The following is a 21,032-nucleotide window of genomic DNA, read 5'->3' on the forward strand; positions in this document are numbered from 1 at the left end:
GCATCATAGAGATGACTTCTTGAGAAACATAAGAAGCCACTAAGTAACAACATTGACTGGACCTTCTAATGTGATCTCTCGCTTGTTTCAACCAATGAGAGCGGTCCCTAAGCACCAAGCACGGGTTAAACCAGCAGAGAAAGCCCTTGTTCAGCAATGATTCAATGTGTTAATAGACACCTCTCTTCATGGTTACCGGAGTTACTATGCGAAAAAAACCAACACGGTTTGCGCCACATTTGGTTGCTGGAGCACAAAGCACACACACAAAAAATGGTAAACAAACCACAAACTTCCATCAACACTAAACAAAGAGCAAAAGGACCACTCAGAGAAGCAATCAAAAGAACAATCAGAGGGACTCAGCCATGGCGTACGTTCAGTCTAAAGTGATGAAGAAGCGTCTTCAGGAAAAGCGCCGGGTGAGCGGTGCTGCTTTGCTTCGTGAAGAGTTGAATGCGACCACGGCGGCTGGTGATTCCAGCTCGTTGTTGGATAGCATCCAGCCCGTGGAGAAGGATAAAGGCGTGATGATGGCGAACTTTGAGGAGTGGATCAAGATGGCGACTGATAACAAGATCAATACGACGAACAGTTGGAATTTTGCGCTCATCGACTACTTCCACGACATGGATGTTTTGAGAGGAAAGGATAACAACATTAACTTCCAAAAGGCAAGCGCCACGCTTGACGGGTGTGTGAAGATCTACTCGTCTAGAGTCGATTCTGTTGCTACTGAGACGGGGAGGCTCCTCAGTGGCTTGGCAACACGTAAACAGACTGGTGGTGGGGAGAAGAAGGAGCGTGAAGGCGATGAGGATGATAAGGATGAAGAGGGTGATTCCAGCGATGAGGATGCTGGAGAGGGTGATATCCAAGGATCTGCAAAGGCCAAAGCGAGATCTTCGAAGATCAGTGCGAAAAGAGTTGGTGATACGTTAACAAGTTTTGAGTCTCTTCGGATCAAAAAGCTCTCTGAGGAACTTAACATTGATCCGTTGTTCAAAAAAACGTTGGCTGAATTCGATGAAGGTGGAGCAAAGAGCTTATTGCTCAATGCATTACATATAGACAATCATGGGAGAGTTGTCTTCGATGCTAATACATCAAGTCGTGATGGTGTGAAGGCGGAGGACGATGAAGAAGAGTCAACGGTTGACGTTGAGATGTCTGGAATGGATGAGCCTGAAGTGGACATTTCACCCTTGAAAGACATCTTGTACAAGAATGGCGATGACTTTGATGAAACTACATTGTGTCCTTCTATTGAACATTTAAACTCTGTTTTGAAAGATATCACCCAGGCTAAATCTATCCTCAATGGATTTAACGTCCAACAAGAGTCTAATGACAGGGAATCCATTCAAGACTTTGCTGAAGACGGCCCAGATTTTGAGTATGGAGATAACGACAATTCATATGGCGAGTTGGATAATGAAGCAGCTGCAGTGATCTTCCAAGATGAGATACAGACGGATCAGGAGGAGGTTGGTAATGAAACTGGTGTTGTGGCTAGTGTGGTTGATCAAGATTTGATGGCATATTTCGACAACACAATGAAACGTAGTTGGGCTGGTCCTGACCATTGGAAGGTGAGGCAATTCAAAAAGGGTAAAGCACATGCCCTATCACAAAGCTCTGATACTGTTGCTGATCCTGCTACTGCAATGACGAAACAGAAGAAGACCAAAAACGATTTCCAAATAGACTTTATGACTCCAGTGGATGAAGATGAGGAAAACACTATGTTTGCCAAGGGTAAGACTTCCACACAGCTATCTGCAGCAGACAGGGAGGCTAAAGACAGTCACTTACTCCCTGACGATATGTACTACACTTCGGACCAGTTAACGAGACTTTTCCTCAAACCAGCTCAGAAGTTGAATATATTCAGACGGAAGTTAAACATACGGACTATTGAACCTTCTGAAGACCCTGATATTACAAGACCTGTGGATGCAACGTTCTGGGCTGATAATTATAAGGAATGTGAACTCGAAAAGAATAAAACCAATACGGATGGGGGTAGTGACCAAGGTGGCTATGACGATGACGATATTAATATTGGTGGGGACTACGATTTCGACATGGATTACGACGCTGGTACAGAATCCAACGAAGCCAAATTGAACACAAATACTCAGTTGATCGCTGGAGGTGGTAAAGCCAGACTGGGTGCTCTCAACTATTCCAAAAAGGCAAAGAACGTGAACGTGAAACAACTCAAAGATAACCTTTGGAAGTCCATCGAACACAAAATGGAAGAACCAGAACTTCAACTTAGTGATTTGGTCACCGATATTGGAAGACTATACCCCACAGAGCAGAGGAAGGATCTATCGACGTCGTTCTGTTTCATTTGTCTATTACACTTGGCTAACGAACACGGTTTAACTATCGAAAACACTGAGACACTAACTGACTTGAGAGTCACTGGATATGACACAGAGTCCTCGTCCAATACAAATTAGATACCACCGGACAAAGGACATAGAGTAATACTATACCAAAATATTATAACCCCTTTCTTTCTCTTTTGATCACAGATTGAAAACTGGAGCTGGACTAACCAACTAACATACTAAATAACCAACTACAGATGAACCTCTTTATGCGTATATGTTTGTGGCCCATAACAAAAAAGTACTGTCTCGAAACGGATTTCTTCAATTGGTTCCTCGATGACGCTGGAAAATTTTTGAAAAGCTTTCTTTGAATGGACTCTTCAGAGGCTTTTCACATCTCTCTTCGAGTTTGAATTACAACTTACGTGGAAAGGAAAAATAGCTTTTCGCATCTGCTAATTCATCAGCATCAACAGTTGACCCTCGCATCCAAGCCTATCGTTCTTGTCATCACGATTAATTATGTCTCAATCATCTTCATTGTCCTTTGGTCCATCATGGTATGTTGGGAGTCCTCTTGCTTCTTCTTTTTGCCACGCTGGTGTTCATTGTCTGTACTTGCGATGATCACAGAGGTAGGATGCTATGATCTGGACCTTCTCTTACTAACTGTTGTTTAGGATGCGTCCAAGATCGTCTAGACAATCATCTTCTGCAGATATTTCGGCCCAGCGTTCGAACTCATCGAACTGGGGACGTAACTCTGACTTTCAGAATCCACAGTCTGCTGCTGGAGATGTAAATGCTCCTCTTGATTTCAACCAATCCGCAAAAGTTGTTTATAAGAAGATTGAAAAGTCATATACGCTTGATGAGTTGCTTCAAGTGTGGTCCACTCTTCAACAGAAGTTACAATCTGTCGGGTTCGAGGATAAGTATCGATCATTGGATCCAATAAGAGATTTGGTGAATCAAGTTCAGCATGATGTTTCGCTTCAACAAAAGAAGAATACGTCTAATGTTGCGGAACTGGAGGCGAGATTGGGTGAAATTGACCAATGGGCCCAAAGAGAGAACAACGGGCTGGATTTTGCCAGTATTTTAAGCGGTGTGAAGAGCCAAAGGGTACAAAGTCCTGCACCAGCTGCTGCATTTGAAGCTAGGGCTGTTCCTTTGCAACGAGAATCATCATTCATGTCTGCTCATAGCCCATTAGTCTCTAGTGCATCGTTCTTGAACACTCAACAACAGTACCTTCAACCGGCTGATATCAAATGGGAGTATTTAGATCCCCAGGGTAACCTTCAGGGACCTTTTGATGGTCAGATGATGGAGAACTGGTATGAGGGTGGGTACTTATTACCAACACTACAGTTGAAACGAGAAGGATCGAATTTCATGACATTACAAGAGTTTGTTGCATCTGTTAATAACTCCTTGACCCCATTTTTGACTCCATTGCCAAAGGCACAACCACAGACTTTGCAACCAACGCCACATCGTTTCAACCAAGAGCAAGCCCAAATACTCCAACAACAACCTCAACAACAACAGCAGCAACAGCAACAGCAGGATTTCTCGGCCCTAGACTCTAGTAATATCTTTGGAAGTTCGCAAAGTTTCTTGCCACAAGTCCAAGCTGCTCAGCAGTCTGCCATCTTTGGCTCTGGTCGTTCATCTCCTTGGGCTCCTCAATCTGCTCTTGGTACTCCAACTCTTAACGGTACCCAAGATTTCGGTATTGTCAACCAATCTTCATTCATTTCTAACTTCAACGACAACGTTAGTGTGGCAGCTACTGCTAGTAGCAGTTTGGTCAATGTCCATGAACGTGACGACGATATCTTCAACCAAATTCACTCTCAGGTTCTGAACAACGTTTTGACGGATGAAACCACCAATGTTTCCATCACCCCAACAACCGAGTCAAATGCCTCGCCGGTTGTTCCTGCTCCTTCCATTGATGGTTTACATGTTGATGAAGCTATTTATAAGACAGTCGATGATCCAGCTCCAATTTCTGATATTCAACCACAACTTCAAAATGTTCCTGTACAGAAAAGAGATGCTAAGAAACAAGTGAAGGCTAAAGCTGTTGAAGTCAAAACTGAGAAGCCAGTTGCTGCTTCTAAACCGTCGGTTGCACCATGGGCCAAGAAGGCATCAGTCTCCAACGCTGAACCTCGTTTAACCCTGAGTGAGATTCAAAAGTTGGAAGCTGAAAAGCAAGCTAAGAACCAAAAGATCAAAGCTGAGCAGGATAGATTGGTTGCTGCTCAATTGCTTGCTGATGCTACAAACTCTTTGAAAGAGGCACAAGTCAGCAACAGCAAGACTTCCCTTCCAGCCACTGCAACTTGGGCTTCTGCAAAGAAGCCAGCTTCTACTCCAACAAAGTCGCTCTTGGACATCCAACGTGAAGAACTCGCTGCTTCTGCTGCTGCCACAGCAGCTTCATCGTTATCTACGAGCTCTGGTGTCTCGAAAATCGCTAAGCACCAGCCACCAAGTTTTGCATCTGTTGCAAGTTCACCATCTAATGCTTGGACCACAGTCACTGCTAAGAAGCCAGTTGTAAAGCCAACTGCTCCACACACCACCAACCAATCGAGCAAACAACTCACTCCAGACATGCTACGTTCCATCTCTGCTCCAGTGACTAGTACCACTGCTGGAAGACAACCATCATCCTCTAACAAGGCTGTTTCTCCACGTCAGGAGTTTTTGACATGGTGTCGTTCCACTATGAAATTGCATAAGGGCATCCAAATTGATGGGATCCTGGAACTTATCCTAGAGCTTCCATTTGGACCTGACTCGTCTGAAATCATTGCCGATACCATCTACTCTAACTCGTCCACGATGGATGGTAGAAGATTTTCCCAAGAGTTCATGAAACGTCGTAAAGCCGTTGAGACACAGGTCAACGATGGATTATCATGGACTGATGCGCTTCACATCAGTGCCATTGACGATGACGATGGATGGGATTTCCAAGTTGTCAAGAAGAAAGGCAAGAGAAGAAACTAAGCTTTCTCTCTCTACAAAGTTACTCCATGTGTATATATATCTGTTTTGACGATACACGTATACATTCAGCATGTCTCACCCATTCTATTTAACTGTAGCCGTTTGTTTATGAGGAGTTTGGTTTGGGAATACGTATGTGCCATCGTCATTGACCTTGATTCCCCATTCGTGTAGCAGGTCAACCTTCTTGTCCTTCAGCCCGTTGTACTTCTTAGCCAAGGCCTCGTTGAGGCAAACCTCCTGCAACAGAGGCAAGAACTTTGAGACCCAGCCCTTCTTATACTTCTCAGTCTCCTGCACCAGCTCCTGGATCTCAATCTCCTCCACCTTCTGCGCTGTTTGGAACCTCTCCCATAGGTCATCGCTTATAGAACCCTTGTGATATAAAACGTTCATGAAAGGTGTGAACTCCTTCAGCTTCAGCGTTCTCTTGATGCACTCAGCTCCCCTTCTGATCAGCGCAGCCTTCAGCACCTGCTCATTCGGCTTCTCGTCAGCGTTCACCAGCTCGAAGTACATCTCTTTCGCAATGTTCCTGTCGAAGAAGGGCTTTCTCGACGTCAGCTCCTTCAGCTTCTTCTGTCTGTACTTGATGGAGAACACCACAAGCGCTCCAATCATGATCGTCACGTAGATCAGTGGCGTGTACACCGAGATCTTGGTGATTGGCATCTCTTCCTCGTCCATCGTGCTCTGTGCTTTCTTCTGTCCTTGTCAAACCGTTCAAGTGTTGATCGAAGGTGGTTGAAAGCGCTTTGAACAAAATTTGGGGCCACGTTGAAGTATCAAACGTGTTCGCGGTGCCTCGGGCTCAGTCCCGACGGCAAACATCAACATCAACATCAACATCAACATCAACATCAACAAAGAAGGTCAGTTGGGTGTAGAGGAAGGGCACAGAGAGGTTTATTATGAGTATTGTGAGTAGTTGTGTGGATGTTTTATCATGTGGCGAGCTAACAAGAGCGTCAGGTGATTCGTTTCCGGTCTAAAGATGGGATGCTGAGGGTCTCTGCTGATCCTGATGGTGACTTCCTCAACGTTGTGGAGGAGCTGTCGAAGAAGCTGGCGGTTGATGTGGCCAAGGTTGAGGTGTCGAGTGGGCCTGGTGGTCCGTTCCAGCCGTTGCTGGTGCTGTGTGGCAAGACGCCGTCTTCTCTGGGGTTCAAGAATGGTGAGATGTTGTTTTTGAAGTATGATGATTCGCAGCAGCAACAGCAACAGCAGCAGCAACAGCAGCAGCCGTTGCAAGGCTCTGTTCAGATCAGTGACGCTACCATCCCGGTTTCCTCTGTGAAGGAACTCCCAGTCGACGTTGAATTGAACAAGGAAACCGGTCTCATTCCTAGAAGTCGATCAAAATTCTGCAGACATGGAGACCAAGGCATGTGTGAGTACTGTTCTCCATTGCCGCCTTGGGACAAGTCCTATAGAGACGAACACCAGATCAAGCACATGTCGTTCCACGCCTATCTCAAGCAGCTGGATCATGCGACGAATAAAGGACAAGGCTCGTCGTATATTGCGCCTCTTCAAGAGTCGAACTTCAACATTGATAAGAAGTGCCGTGGAGGACATGAGCCTTGGCCAAAGGGTATCTGCTCCAAATGCCAGCCTTCTGCAATCACACTACAGCAGCAGGAGTTCCGTATGGTGGACCATCTTGAATTCGCCAACTCTGAAATCGTCAACTCCTTCATTGAGAGCTGGAGACAGACCGGAACACAGAGAATTGGCTTCATGTATGGAACGTACGCCAAGTACGATAAGGTCCCACTTGGTATAAAAGCCGTTGTTGAGGCCATCTATGAGCCTTCGCAGCACGATGAGAACGATGGCCTGACCCTGGGCATACCCTGGGAGGATGAACAGCAGATTGATCAAATTGCAGAGCTGTGTGGCTTACAGAAGATTGGGGTGATATTCACGGATCTAACCGACGCAGGCCAGGGCGATGGCTCAGTGCTGTGTAAGAGACACAAGGACTCGTTCTTCCTTTCATCGTTGGAAGTTATATTTGCAGCCCAGTTGCAGAAGCACTACCCGAACTATACAAAGAGCTCTCCCTCTGGGAAGTTCTCTTCGAAGTTCGTCACCTGTGTCATCAGTGGTAACCTCGCAGGAGAGATTGATATGTTCCCATACCAAGTGTCTGAAAGTGCCGAGGCCCTCGTCTCTGCTGATCTGATCACAGGCTCAACCAAGCCATCGTTCGCATACATCAACGAGACAAATGAGAGCAGATACGTTCCAGAGATCTTCTACACAAAGATCAACGAGTACAACCTACAGGTGAAGACCAATGCCAAACCTGCCATCCCGGTGGACTACCTGCTGGTGACGTTGTCGCATGGCTTCCCACAGGAGCCCAATGCCGTCTTCAAGAGCAACAGCTTCCCCATCGAGAACAGACAGGCGATGGGCATATCCAGAGATCTGACGGACCTGAAGCGTCGCATGGACAAGTACACCCGTGGCGAGCTCAAGCTCGTCGACGTCATCTCAGACTTCCACCTCCTGACGCTGCTGTTCACCGTTGAAGTGCTCAACAGCGATGAGAAGGCACTCCTGGCTAGAGCCGCAACGACTCACAAGCTCGAAGACTGCTACCAGCTCCAGGAGACCGGTGGCTGGCAGACCCTCCTGACCATCCTGTCTATGCAGTGAGTGCACAGTGCCCTCACTCCATAATCAACGCTTTCGACTCGCTCAACATTGTACATCGTGTAGTTTCTCCTATCCACCACCGCTCCTCTAGCATTACCCGATTAGGAAGTCAAGAAGTAGAATTTTCCAGAACAAAAAAATTCCGTCGATGCCTTCGCAAACCACAAAAAAAAATTCTTCCAAAACATCAACAACTTCTTTGCTGTGTTTTCCCTTCTCTTCTTCCTCCAAAACCAGTTTTCCTTTCCAAAACACACGCTAAGAAAGAGAGAATTACTATGAGTGCACCATTTGGTATTGATTTCGGTAACCACAACACGGTTGTTGCTGTTGCAAAGAACAGGGGTATCGATGTTGTTGTGAACGAAGTGTCCAACAGAGCCACACCAACGATTGTTGGATTCGGCCAGCAGAACCGTGCGATTGGAGAGAGCGGTAAGTCACAGCAGATCTCCAACATCAAGAACACTGTTGATAACTTCAAGAGAATTGTCGGTTTGGACTATGGCCACCCGGACGTGAAGAAGGAGGAGCCATTCTTCACCACGAAGCTTGCCGATGTTGATGGACAAGTTGGTGCCAAGGTGAGATTCCTTGGGAAGGAGGAGACGTTCTCCTCTGTGCAGATCGCTGCTATGTACTTCAACAAGCTCAAGTCCACCGTGAGCAAGGAGACCAAGCTGAACATCAACGACGTTTGTATCTCTGTGCCATTGTGGTACACCCAGCAGCAGCGCCACGCTGTTGCCGATGCTGCTAGAATTGCCGGGTTGAACCCGGTCAGAATCGTCAACGACCTGACAGCCGCTGCTGTTGGCTACGGTGTGTTCAAGACCGACTTGCCAGAAGACAAGCCGGTCAACATTGCGCTTGTTGACATTGGTCACTCTGCCTACGAGGTTTCCATCGTTTCCTTGAAGAAAGGTGAGCTCAAGGTGTTGGGATCTGCTTACGATAAGTTCTTTGGTGGTAGAGACTTTGACTACGCCATTGCCAACTACTTTGCCGATGAGTTGGATGCTAAGCACAAGACCGATGTGCGCTCCAACCCAAAGTCCTTCTCCAGAATGCTCGCATCTGCTGAGAAGTTGAAAAAGATCTTGTCTGCCAACACCCAGGCCCCATACAACGTTGAATCTGTGATTAACGACATTGACTACTCTTCCTCTATGACCAGAGACCAGCTGGAGGAGTTGGTTCAACCATTGTTGGACCGTGTTAACGTTCCAATCGAGCAGGCTTTGAAGCAATCTGGTTTGTCCAAGGACGACTTGGACTTTGTCGAGGTCATCGGTGGTGGTTCCAGAGTTCCATCCCTTAAGGAGAGATTGGCTGAGACTTTTGGCAAGCCATTGTCCTTCCACTTGAACCAGGATGAGTCCATTGCTAAGGGTGCCACTTTTATCTGTGCCATCCACTCCCCAACTTTGAGAGTCCGTCCATTTAAGTTCACCGATGTCAACGAGTTCTCCATCACTTACCAATGGGATCAACAAGTTGAAGGTGACGATGACCACTTGGAAGTTTTCCCAGCTGGCTCATCGTACCCATCTACTAAAGTTATCACTTTGGAACGTACCGGTGACTTCAACGTCTCTGCTAGATACACCAACGTGAAGGAATTGCCAGCTGGTACTCCAGAGGAGATTGCTTCCTGGAAGATCCAAGGTGTCAAACTTGCAGACGGCCAAAGCACAATCTCTGTTAAGGCTAAGCTCAGAAACAACGAATCCGGATTCGCATCCATCGAGTCTGCTTACACCGTGGAAGAAGTTGAAGTTGAAGAGGAGATCCCATACGAAGGTGAAGGTGAGAAGCCAGAGGACTACGAGCCACAGTACAAGAAGGTTAAGAAGCTCGTCAAGAAGGATGATTTGTCCATCACCACCAAGGACGCTGCCCTTCCACAGGACAAGTTGAACGAGTACTTCGAGAAGGAGGCCCAATTGACCTCCACCGATGAGCTTGTCTTCAAGATCCAAAACAAGAGAAACGAGATTGAGGAGTACATCTACGACTTCAGATCCAAGTTGGATGGAATTTATGCTCCATTCGTCTCTGAAAAGGAGAAGGAGGACTTGTCCGAGCTCTTGATGAACGCTGAGGACTGGTTGTACGACCACGAGGATGCCTCCTTGGGTGTCTACACCGCCAAGTACGAGGAGTTGGCCTCCAAGGGTAACCTGATCAGAGGCCGTTACCAATCTGCCGAGAACGAGAAGGAGGAGGCTGCCAGAGCCAAGAAGGAGGCCGAGGCGTACCAAAAATTCACCCAGAAGTTGCAAGAGCAGAAGAAGGAGCAACCTGAGGAGCCAAAGAAGGACGCTGATGGTGACTTAGATTTGGATTAAAGATGCACATAAGCAACAAAAATAAGACAAAGAGAGACGAGGTATAAAGGAAGAGCATCAGACGCAGTTTTTACACATCGGGTTTTTTAACAACATTTCGGCTATTATCATATCACAAATTATTACATATTATCAACGGTGGAAGGGGTTTGATACACACAACTGAAACGTTTGGTTTCTTCCTCTTGTTCTTGTTCTTTTAATCTTCTTTTGATAATTTTATATGGGAAACTGAAAAACTTGTTGATTTGTAGAGAAAACAGTGAAAAAACTGTCAAAAAACGATGAAAATAGCGGTGAAAATGTGTTGAAGAAATTCGCGGGAGCCGACCCCCATCGCTCCTACATCCACTGCACTTGCGCAAGTAAAACATGCTCAAATTCGCCGTTAAAAGGTGCTTGAAGAGACCTGTTGGCGCCCATGGTGGTGCTCGTGGTGGTGTTCGCGGTGGTGTTCGCCACGTATCACAATTGCCCCCAAGAGATGAGGTTATTCCCAAGTGTAAGTAGTGTGCTGGCTGCTGATGATGAGGAAGAAGAGTACTAACACTGCTGAGCCAGTCTCCTTCCAGAAGCATACACACACTGTCAGCGCCATAGACAGCGACGTGGCGTCGCACTTTGGCCAGGAGGTGTCGTTGTCTGGGTGGATCGACAAGAAGCCCAAGAAGATGGGCAAGAACATCGTGTTCGCCACGCTGAGAGACTTTGAAGGGAACTTCACCCAGATTGTCTCAAAGGACCCGAGTATCGTGTCTCTGATCGAATCAGCAAACGTGGAGGACTGTGTCACTGTGACTGGTGTTGTTGAGCAGAGAAGGGCGAGAAATGCCGAAGACAAGGACATCCGTTGGGATGTGAATCTGAGAGAGTACCAGACTCTCAACCATTCTGATGTGCTGACGGCTCAGTTGGAGTCGCTGAAGGCCACGCCTAACGACTTCCCTCAGCAGTACAGATACTTGCAACTGCGTATCCCGTTCTACCAGCAGGCTCTGAAGAAGAGATCTCAGGCTGCGACGGTGGTGAGATCGGAGCTTGCCGAGATGGGATTCACCGAGATTGAGACTCCTCTGCTGTTCAAGTCGACGCCTGAAGGAGCCCGTGAGTTCCTGGTGCCCACGAGAAGAAAGGACCAGTTCTACGCACTGCCTCAGTCACCACAGCAGTTCAAACAGCTGTTGATGGCCAGTGGAGTGAAGAACTACTTCCAAATCGCTCGCTGCTTCCGTGATGAGGATCTGAGGGCAGATAGACAGCCAGAATTCACACAGGTGGACTTGGAGATGTCTTTTGCAGATGCTGCGGATGTCCAGCGTACCGTGGAACGTGTCGTCAAGCGCATTTGGAAGGAGGTGGCTCAGAAGGACATCTACACGCTGGACTCCACTGGACAAGCTGAACTTGGTCCATTTGTCCATCTTTCGTATGACCAAGTGTTGAGCCAATACGGTATAGACAAACCAGATCTGAGATCAACATTGAAGTTCCACAATCTAGAAGGGCTGGCCACTGCTGTGGAGAATGCTGAGTACCCAGTGTTCGAAGTGTGTGTGTTGCCAGGGGCATTTGAAGGTAAGGCAAAGCTTCCAAAGAAGCTGTTTGACGATTCAGAGTATAGAAATAGGAAGCCAATCATCGTGCCAATTAAAACAGAAGATGATCGTACTAAATGGGTTGAAAAGTTCCAATCAATGGTGAAATTCCATGATTTGGGGAAGATCAATGAGCTTTTGAACTTACAAGTAGGCGATGTCATTGCAGGTTCTACACGGTCAAAATTGTCCTACGAGAACCCAACACCATTGGGAAGATTTAGACAATTGGCTATCTCTGAATTCCCAGACAGATGGAGACATGACGGTGTTGATTTCGTCGGTGCATGGGTTGAAGACTTCCCATTGTTCAACCCACATGAGTTGCCAGAAGCTGAGAAAGTTGATTATCCAAGGTATGACTACACGAAATTTGTCTCCACTCATCATCCATTTACAATGGCTAAACCAGAAGACTACGAACGTCTTGATTCAGCTCCATTGTCAGTGAAAGGTGAGCACTATGACCTCGTTGTCAATGGCGTTGAATTGGGTGGTGGTTCCAGAAGAGTCCACGACTCTCAGGTCCAAAGATTCATCCTCGATGAGATCCTCAAGGTTCCAAACCCAGATAGATTGTTTGGCCATCTCTTGAAGGCATTGTCAATGGGCTGTCCACCACATGCCGGTCTTGCGCTCGGGTTTGATCGACTATGTGCCATGTTGATTGGGAGCTCAAGCATCAGAGACGTTGTTGCTTTCCCAAAGACTCAAAACGGTACTGACCCTGTTGTTGAGAGTCCAAGCACCATCTCTGATGAGGTGTTGAAAGAGTACCACATCAAAAAAGTGTGAGATAGCACCACGTCGTGTACATAATAGCAAAGAGAATATGGAATATTTATATCTGTATATAGAATATGACTTTAAAATCAAAGAAAAATCAAATTGGAGTATGAGAATTTGGTTACACTCTCATATCTATCGTAGTCTTAAAGTCCTTGTGCCCTATGATTGTATTTGAAGGTGCACTCTCATATCTATGAGCGTTGAAGAAGTCACAGATGATCTTGACGTATTCAGTTGGTCTTTGGTCCAAGATGTCGTGTGAGGAGTTAACATTGGCGAATTCATTATTCGGGAAAATATCCTGAATCTTTGTCATTCCTTCTTCATTGATGAATGGAGACTTCAGTCCCTTGATGAACTTCACTGGACCATTGTACTTCAACCCCTCTGTGGATTCCTCTGGCCAATCAGTAACATCTTTTACAGCAGCTTCTTCCATCTGGCGAATCGGATTCAAAAACTGGATTAATCCCTCGTCAAAGTTAACCACTGGAGACTCAAAGCCATCGGGCTTCTTGTTGACCAGGTTGACGAGTAGGTTCTTTCTAATGACTCCGTTTGGTAAAAACTTCTTCATCGCATCAGAGGCCTTGTTTTTCCAGTCTTTATCAGTGGTTTTGATCTTTGCCTCTTCGAGAACATGAAGCATGCTCTTGACATACTGTTTCATGTACAGCTCAATGTATGGCTGTTTCACGGGGGCATTGTCGATGATAACTGCACTCTTAACCAATTCTGGATATTTCAAAGCAGCGAGCATAGAGATCTTTGCACCTAATGAGTAACCCACAAGCTTCACGCTCTTCAGGCCTTGGACGTGACAAAACTCCTTGACATCCTGTGCCAAAGTGTCGTAGTTGAACGGCATGGCATGTGACGTTTGACCATGGTTGCGAATATCGACAGTGTAAACCGGGGTATGAGTACCGTGTGCGATCATTTTCGAGTCCAATTCATACGATTTCTTCGAGCCAAAGATGCCATGAAGAAAGACAATTGGCTCTGTATGTTTTTCATTCAGGTTTTGGAACAGAGAGCGCTGTGGCATGTGTAAATCGTAAGCCATTGGAACGGTTTCTCTGTGTGGAAGTTTTTGCAGCGTGCTTCTCAAAACTCTTGTTGGGAACATGGCAGTGAACGAATCTTCTTGCTGTGTCCTTCTTGTAAGAATTGAAGGATAAAGAAGAACAGCAGACACTCATCCTTTTATACCCAGACATATGATGCATATTCAAAGACTCATTGAAGAAACCTTTTCGCTCACGTTTTTAGTGTTAATTATAGAGCTTGACAGCACTTCTAGCCCAACACAACCTCACTGAATCGTTGTTAAAACAACATCAACAAGCTTCAACCCTAACGTATTTGCGCATTTTAATGCAGGTCGGATAAAAAAGCAACTAGGGACCTTTCAGTTTTACGTCATCATGCACAGTTCTGTGTCCCCTAACATATAGACAACACCTCTTTTCTTTTTGTCTGTGGCTAGTGCTGTGCGTGTAGTTTTTCCGGTGCCAGGTGTTCGGATGTCCTATAGATGCACATGTTCACGCTATTCGTTATACACCTTGGCTACAATAACAGTTTGAAAAATGTGTGCAAAAGTCTATAGCAGTAACCTTAAATACCCTCTGTTTGTCATTCTATAGTAATGAATATGATTGTTTTGTTTGCTGTTTAATTGTTCTCTGTGTTGTAAACCTGTATAATCCCCGTACCTTATAATCAACTCTTCATGATTTATAATTGTTTGGTTGCTTGTTCGACAGTTGAAGCCTCAGAGCTGTTGAGCAAGGCTGGATCCACTTTTTGGATAGTGTGGTGTTTTCCATCTCTTGTGTGTTGCTGCAAAAGCTGGTATCTAGTCAACTTGATGAAGTCACAGACGGTCTTTGTCACCCTTGATGGCATCTCTGCAAAGATCAGATGGTTTGTGTTGAAAGTGGACATTGTGTAGTTAGGGAAGTGCTCAGCGTATGCCTTCTCACCTTCCTTAGTGATGAATGCAGACTTCAAACCTTTAACCACTTTAACTGGTCCTTCGAACTTGAGACCTTTAACTTCTTCAGCTGGCCAGTCGGAAATGTCATCGATAACGTCCTTGTTAAAGTGGCTGATTGGCATTTGAACGCTGATGAGATCTGTATGTCCTGGGATGTGGGAAGACTTTTTGTTGAGAACGTTTCTCAACAAATACTGAACGATAGAAGCATCTGGAATGTATTTACTCATAACTGCACGTGCCTTTTCTCTCCAGTTCTTATCAGTAGCTTTGATATGGGCAGAATCAATCAAAGCGGTCATGGCCTTGAGGAACACTTTCAAGTATACCTTGACTTGAGGGGTTTCAATTGGTGCATTGCCGATGATGACCCCAGAGTTGACCAGTTTTGGATGCTTGAGCATGGTCAAGAGACCAACCTTTGCACCAAGAGAATAACCAACAATGCTAACTCTCTTCAGATCATGCTCTTCACAGAAATCGACAACGTCCTTGCTCAACTGGCTATAGTTAACCAGGGGGAAACAGTGTTCACTTTCACCGTGGTTTCTAAAATCGATGGCATAAACCGGGGTATGCGTGGTGTTTGCAATGGTTTGGCAGATATCGCCGTAGTTCTTCTTTGAACCAAACACTCCGTGTAAGAACACGATTGGTTCGTGCGATCTAATTGTCAAGTTTGGAGTCACAGTCTTGTTTGGCATGTGAAGTTTATAAGCCAATGACACTTTAGTCTTTGTTGGAAGTGGCAATAGTGGTGCCTTTGTGACGGCCTTAGACCAGAGTTGCTTGGTGATTTGCATGATGTTGGGGGATGTACTGCTCTAAAACCACTTATAGCTCCTATCTCATGCAAGACACAAGAGGTTCTTCCGCTATATATATATACAATTTCTATATCCACCTAGCAGCCTACAACCTTTCCCGACACGTAAAACCTATCTGTCGCATCGCACATGCTCATATTCCAGACCCCAATATCGCCAATTCCATATATCGGCTTTGTTATTTTGGAAACACCTTGCTGTAAATTCCCTTTATGTCTAATGCTTGATGTACGGGCAATCTGATTCCGCGCGAGAATAAGCACTAGCGTGAAAATTTTTGTCTGCTAGCCCCTACGTAGCGGATGGTGGCCTCTTTCTACCGACACCTCACCAGTGTCTATAGCCCCTAACACAATGCTATTAAAAGAACATTCTCCTATGTATGCAACTGTGGTTGAAGTGCTTGATCTCATTGTTTACCAAACCATCTTTGATGGCTTCTTCTGTGAGCCTATTAACCTGGAAAGAGCCTGCGGTGTTAAAGACATGAAAAAAATGTATTGCATGAAACCCCCCACGCAATCGCTCCCACGTACTTTTGCGTGTTCGCTTTCGTAGGTGCCCTTGGTCTTATCTCCAGTGGCTTTTTTAGTGCTTTGGAGCCTAGACTCTTCTAGGGGAGCCCAGCTAGAGGAGCCCAGCTAAAGGAGCCTAGTTAAGTGGCAGGTCGTACGGCTATAAACTTTAGATAGATGTTTGGGGACGATGCGGAGGCTGTAGGGTGTGCGAAATGGCAGTGCATCTAAAGCCGATATTCATTTATGTGTGTGGATGTCTACAATATGCCGTTAAGTTTCGCTTTGCAATTAACATCTCTTGTATACCCTTGCATTGTTCAAAACTCCATGGATTTCTTAGCATCGTCGTCACCTTCGTCCTCGACTGGAATTCCCCATTCTTCAATCTCAAATTTCTTTCTACCGTTCTTGAACGCATACTCGTTGACAGTAACCTTCATCTGTCCTCGTTCGCTTGCGTGGGCAATTTTATAGACGTGAACCAGTCCGTGAGATACCTTTGTAGGTTGGTTATGGTATGCTTTCTCCAAAAACCTTGTCATCTCCTGGTTGAAAGGCTCTAAATGTATCACTGAGTCTGTCAAGCTTTCCAACAGCTTCACCAGTGCACTACTTCTTGGGTATAAATCCAGCGCAAGGGTGACCATTATACATAGTTTGTCAAACTTCCTCGTAAGCGATCTCAGTCCATGTGCGAATTGTAATGCCTCATGGCTCGAGGTGAGCTGTGGTGGATACATTGATGGGTTCAAGAAGGATGGTATTAACAATCTGATAACTTTCCCTTGGTGTTGCATAATAACGTGTTCGATGTTCTTCAAGATGGACTTGAAATTCGAGCTAATCTGTATTGTAGTCAATTCGTTTGTCCCTGGGCCAGGTGACAATCTACTTGTGATGTCGAATTGATGGTTGTAGTCCTTGTACAATACGTTATTATCGCCTTGCGACTGTGTCTGTGCCTTGTTCTGGTCGTTCAAGCCGTATCTCCATGCAATCTTCAAGTCCTTAGATCTGGCAACATGGCTATCGCCTGTGATCAAGTTCTGAACAGAGAGCTTGTTCTCATTCTCCTGGACCCTCTGCTTCTTTATATCCCTTGAAGAGCCTTTGAAAACACCTGGCAACTCCTTCGTCCAATGTTGATTTGAAGTTAGCAATATGATATGTGTATTACTAATTTGGGGGTCCAGTCTGTTGTGAACAATACCTTGAGATACAAACACCTTTGAAAGAACGTTTGCAAAATCAGTGGTGCCTGATTCTTCAACAAGTATGGATGAGCCTAGGGGAATCCCCTGATGCTCCAGTATCTTATCTAGATCATTACACCCAGATGACGTGACACTCTGGGTGTTCAGCAGAGACGGCTTGACACCAGCGTGCTTGGTAACCTCGGGCTTAGTGCTAAGTTGTCGTAGACCTCGATTCAGCGATTCCGTCCCTCTTATGAAGGGAGAACGGCCAGGCACAGCACCAGGGACTCTTCCAGGTACACTCCCAGGTACACTCCCAGGCGCACCCACTGCTCCACCAGGCTGTCTCAATGGAATGCCTCGTATTGGCTGGCCACTGATGGGTGTCCTACCTGTGACAAATGGACTATTTCTTCTTCTTTCTTCCATGCTTTAAGGGCTTAACCTCCAACTTTCAACCTCCAAAAGTACTGAGTTATGTCCCGAAATTTTTCACTCGTATACAGAGCCAAAAAAAAAGCCCAATTCCGATGCTCATCGATTCGTCCAGAACAGGAAATTAATTCCGATCTATTGTGGCAAGGAAAAGCAAACCATTTTTTCTCTACAAACTCCTTCGAAGGCTTACCCGTTTGTTTACAATTCATCAGCTTCAAAACAACATCACTGGCGGCTAAGCACAAGATGGAGGACAAGGAAGACAACAAGACGGTATTTGGTGATGCCGAGCAGATGACATACCACGACGGTGTGCTTGAAGGGTCGACTGTCTACGACGGAGAGTCAGGTTCAGGGTATAAGTCCAGTGGCATTAGCGGACACAAGCGAACCGCCTCATCGGATCGCCGTTTGACGTCGCAGGTGTCGCAGTTGCAGTATAACAACAACCGTGTTGCCTTGGACAGATCTATCACGGGTGTTGTGGACTTGCTGGATCAATTACAGTCGGAGAACAAGCAGAGACCGCTGTTCTATCCGACGTCTGCTACCCCATCTTCGATGTTGAACAGTAAGAAGGCGCACTTGGCACTGATTCGGAAGAACAGCATGAAGACTGCGATGAAGCAACCGGAGGACGAAAGTGTGTCCGGGGATTCTGAGGAGCTAGAGGATAACCATTTGAAGATTCTCAAGCTGAATATCAAATTGGACCATAACTCACACTTCTCCAACTTGGATAAGAGCGCAATTGCACAGATTTTGGATGACAAGATTACGCAAGTTTCAAAGCATCTGCTCTCAATAAAGGAGAGGATCGATGACACCTCCTCAAAGGTGTTCGTCACGGGTGACTTGAACTCGGGTAAGTCCACTTTTTGCAATGCATTGCTAAGACGTAAAGTCCTGCCGGAAGATCAACAGCCATGCACCACTGTGTTCTGCGAGGTGGTAGACTCCAGGGAGAACAACGGGATTGAAGAGGTGCATGCGGTGCCTATTGGTGTTGAGTACGATATTAAGAATGAGACTACTTATGAAATTTTCACTTTGAAAGATTTGGAAAGATTGGTTGGTGAATGCGACAAGTATTCTATACTCAAGGTTTACGTCACTGATAAAAGAGCAGTTCAAGATAGCTTACTACGGAATGGTGTTGTCGACATTGCATTGATCGATGCTCCGGGACTTAATTTGGATTCGTATCAAACCACAGAGGTTTTTTCAAGACAAGAGGAGATTGATCTTGTTGTCTTTGTTTTGAGTGCAGAAAACCAGTTTACACTCTCTGCAAAGGAATTTATTGCGGCTGCTGCCAATGAGAAGAATCTGATCTTTATTGTCGTCAACAGATTTGATAGCATTAAAGATAAACAGAAATGTATGAATAGAGTCTTGGAACAAGTTCAACAGCTATCACCTGAAACGTACAAAGATGCATCACAATTTGTGCATTTTGTCTCTTCAAATGCAATTGTTGACGGTTTACCAGATGATGATGACGATGGAAATGGCAATGGAAGTGGAGAAGGAAGCTCTCATGATCGTGACAATGAGCCACATCCAGATTTTGACCATTTGGAGGAGAGTTTGCGTAATTTTGTTTTGAAGAAGAGAGCATACTCAAAGCTTCAACCGGCAAAGACATATTTGATCAACTTGTTTGACGATATTGAAGAATTATCATCAATCAATCAGAAATTATACCTCAACGATAAGACGGAAATGTCGAAGAAATTGGATGAAATCTCACCAATATATGAGGAGAGTCTTGTTCAATCCGTGAAGATTAATGAAAAGATCGAAGCCATCATTGAGGAAACTTCCCACGATGTTTATTCCAATACCAAAGAGAGCATTTACAAGACTTTGAATACTGTTGGTGACCATCCGGTTGTTACATACCCGGGTATTTTGCATTTGCCTGAATATGTCTTTGATACCCAAGAGGCTATTAAGAAGAACATTTTAGACTCTGTCAATGAAGCAGAACAGTATGCAAGAAGACAGACCTCTAATGCTGTTGAAAACATCAACACCTTGGCTAAGGACATACTAAAGGATGATTATAAGGATGAAAAGATATTTAGAGATGACTTCATGTTCACCAGAAGAAAAGATTCGTTAACAAGACAAATTGAAGCACCTCTCTCCGTCTTTGACTTCATTGATCCTTCGCTAGAAGGATTTTTGGCGTCATTGGGATTCACCAAGAAGACCACAGATCAAGTGACAATTTGGAAAAACTCTGCAATGTCCATTGGAGTCTTTGCGTTATCACGTGCCATGTCAACTGGAAGAGTCGTTCACAACGTGTTCCAGTATGGATCTTTCTTCTCTCTGAGAACACTTCAATATCTTGCCATTCCAGTGATCATTGGTGTTGGTGTCGTTGGTATCAATTACCTTGTAAGCGACATTCCAAACGCCCTTCCAAGGAAACTAGCTTTGAAAATCAAATACCAGGTGCAAGAGATGGATTATCCTCATCAGAACTCCGAAAGAATCGCCAAGGAGTGTCGTAAAGTTTTGAAGTATCCAGCTAGGGATGTTCAAAGCGCATTCCAATCGTGTTTGGATAAACACTATGTCGAGAGAGAGAAATTGCTAAAGGACATCAAGGGATGTGATGTTGCGTCCGCCTTCTTTGGTAAGCTCTTGAAGAAAGCTGTTGATCAGAGAAACCTCATCTCCTCGCTAGATTTGGAGACTCCACAATTGTGAACTTCCCTGTATATATTAGCCCACACACATTCTCACAAATGAAAACGAAAAGAAGCAAAATGAAGATATTGATAATTTATGAAGATATTAATATTTATAAAGGTATTAATATTTATGATTTTATGCCTTTGGTTTTTTGTTCTTGTCGCTGGCTACAATTCATGAAAACATCCGCCATTGAATTGCAGACAAATGGACACCTTTGTTTCTGGACATGTAACCTTCTGTACATCGCCATCGGCTTTTGCATCCTTTGCTGTGTCCGCGTGGTACCATCTCTGAGTTGAATTTGATGTCCCCATTGTCTTAACAGGATCCAACACCTTTGGACAATACAACATTTCTGTGAACTTGAGGTATCAGATACCTATCACCCCTCCCCATACTCACCCGAAATCACCAATTGCTCCGTTACTAACATACCCTTCTTTCTAAATCCTTAACCCATATCTCTCTTGTAACTCTCTCCCCATGCAGGTGTACCCGCCTACTTGGAACCCTACCCCTTTCCCATGGCTTGTGGAGACACCGAGCGGACAAAAAGCCCTCT

General features: G+C 45.2%; 10 protein-coding genes across 10 annotated transcripts; 6 read left to right on the plus strand and 4 right to left on the minus strand.

Moving 5' to 3' along the window:
* Positions 1–317: 317 nt before the first annotated feature.
* Positions 318–2,898, plus strand: BRN1 (condensin subunit BRN1). The gene has a single exon (XM_020214816.1). The coding sequence runs from the start codon at positions 369–371 to the stop codon at positions 2,469–2,471; it is 2,103 nt and encodes a 700-aa protein (XP_020070829.1). The 5' UTR covers positions 318–368; the 3' UTR covers positions 2,472–2,898.
* SMY2 (Smy2p) lies at positions 2,868–5,375 on the plus strand (the record flags this gene model as incomplete). Its single annotated transcript, XM_020213654.1, has 2 exons — positions 2,868–2,905; positions 3,026–5,375. The coding sequence occupies 2 exons, from the start codon at positions 2,868–2,870 to the stop codon at positions 5,373–5,375; spliced, it is 2,388 nt and encodes a 795-aa protein (XP_020070830.1).
* Positions 5,376–5,389: 14 nt separating this feature from the next.
* On the minus strand, positions 5,390–6,098 carry SEC66 (Sec63 complex subunit SEC66). Its single transcript, XM_020213158.1, has one exon. It carries the CDS (start codon positions 6,060–6,062, stop codon positions 5,460–5,462), a length of 603 nt encoding a protein of 200 aa, XP_020070831.1. The 5' UTR covers positions 6,063–6,098; the 3' UTR covers positions 5,390–5,459.
* A 20-nt stretch (positions 6,099–6,118) lies between these two features.
* Positions 6,119–8,001, plus strand: NPL4 (nuclear protein localization protein 4; the record flags this gene model as incomplete). Its single annotated transcript, XM_020217114.1, has 2 exons — positions 6,119–6,295; positions 6,348–8,001. Coding segments are annotated over exons 1-2 (1,662 nt in total), but the record flags the coding sequence as incomplete, so codon positions are not given.
* A 180-nt stretch (positions 8,002–8,181) lies between these two features.
* SSE2 (adenyl-nucleotide exchange factor SSE2) lies at positions 8,182–10,454 on the plus strand. The gene has a single exon (XM_020217930.1). The coding sequence runs from the start codon at positions 8,321–8,323 to the stop codon at positions 10,391–10,393; it is 2,073 nt and encodes a 690-aa protein (XP_020070833.1). The 5' UTR covers positions 8,182–8,320; the 3' UTR covers positions 10,394–10,454.
* A 290-nt stretch (positions 10,455–10,744) lies between these two features.
* MSD1 (aspartate--tRNA ligase MSD1) lies at positions 10,745–12,895 on the plus strand. The gene is made up of 2 exons (XM_020214817.1): positions 10,745–10,895; positions 10,955–12,895. Exons 1-2 carry the CDS (start codon positions 10,766–10,768, stop codon positions 12,781–12,783), a joined length of 1,959 nt encoding a protein of 652 aa, XP_020070834.1. The 5' UTR covers positions 10,745–10,765; the 3' UTR covers positions 12,784–12,895.
* CYBJADRAFT_189656 (alpha/beta hydrolase) lies at positions 12,896–13,906 on the minus strand (the record flags this gene model as incomplete). The annotated part of the gene is made up of 1 exon (XM_020217351.1): positions 12,896–13,906. The coding sequence occupies one exon, from the start codon at positions 13,904–13,906 to the stop codon at positions 12,896–12,898; it is 1,011 nt and encodes a 336-aa protein (XP_020070835.1).
* A 455-nt stretch (positions 13,907–14,361) lies between these two features.
* CYBJADRAFT_76798 (alpha/beta fold hydrolase) lies at positions 14,362–15,771 on the minus strand. The gene has a single exon (XM_020217932.1). It carries the CDS (start codon positions 15,580–15,582, stop codon positions 14,518–14,520), a length of 1,065 nt encoding a protein of 354 aa, XP_020070836.1. The 5' UTR covers positions 15,583–15,771; the 3' UTR covers positions 14,362–14,517.
* Positions 15,772–16,391: 620 nt separating this feature from the next.
* On the minus strand, positions 16,392–17,769 carry ELP4 (Elongator subunit ELP4). Its single transcript, XM_020214818.1, has one exon. It carries the CDS (start codon positions 17,747–17,749, stop codon positions 16,442–16,444), a length of 1,308 nt encoding a protein of 435 aa, XP_020070837.1. The 5' UTR covers positions 17,750–17,769; the 3' UTR covers positions 16,392–16,441.
* Positions 17,770–18,004: 235 nt separating this feature from the next.
* Positions 18,005–20,965, plus strand: FZO1 (mitofusin; the record flags this gene model as incomplete). Its single annotated transcript, XM_020217352.1, has 1 exon — positions 18,005–20,965. One exon carries the CDS (start codon positions 18,005–18,007, stop codon positions 20,480–20,482), a length of 2,478 nt encoding a protein of 825 aa, XP_020070838.1. The 3' UTR covers positions 20,483–20,965.
* Between the last annotated feature and the right edge of the window lie 67 nt (positions 20,966–21,032).

Source organism: Cyberlindnera jadinii, assembly GCF_001661405.1.
Source record: "Cyberlindnera jadinii NRRL Y-1542 unplaced genomic scaffold CYBJAscaffold_5, whole genome shotgun sequence".
Classification (NCBI taxonomy): Eukaryota; Fungi; Ascomycota; class Saccharomycetes; order Phaffomycetales; family Wickerhamomycetaceae; genus Williopsis; species Williopsis jadinii.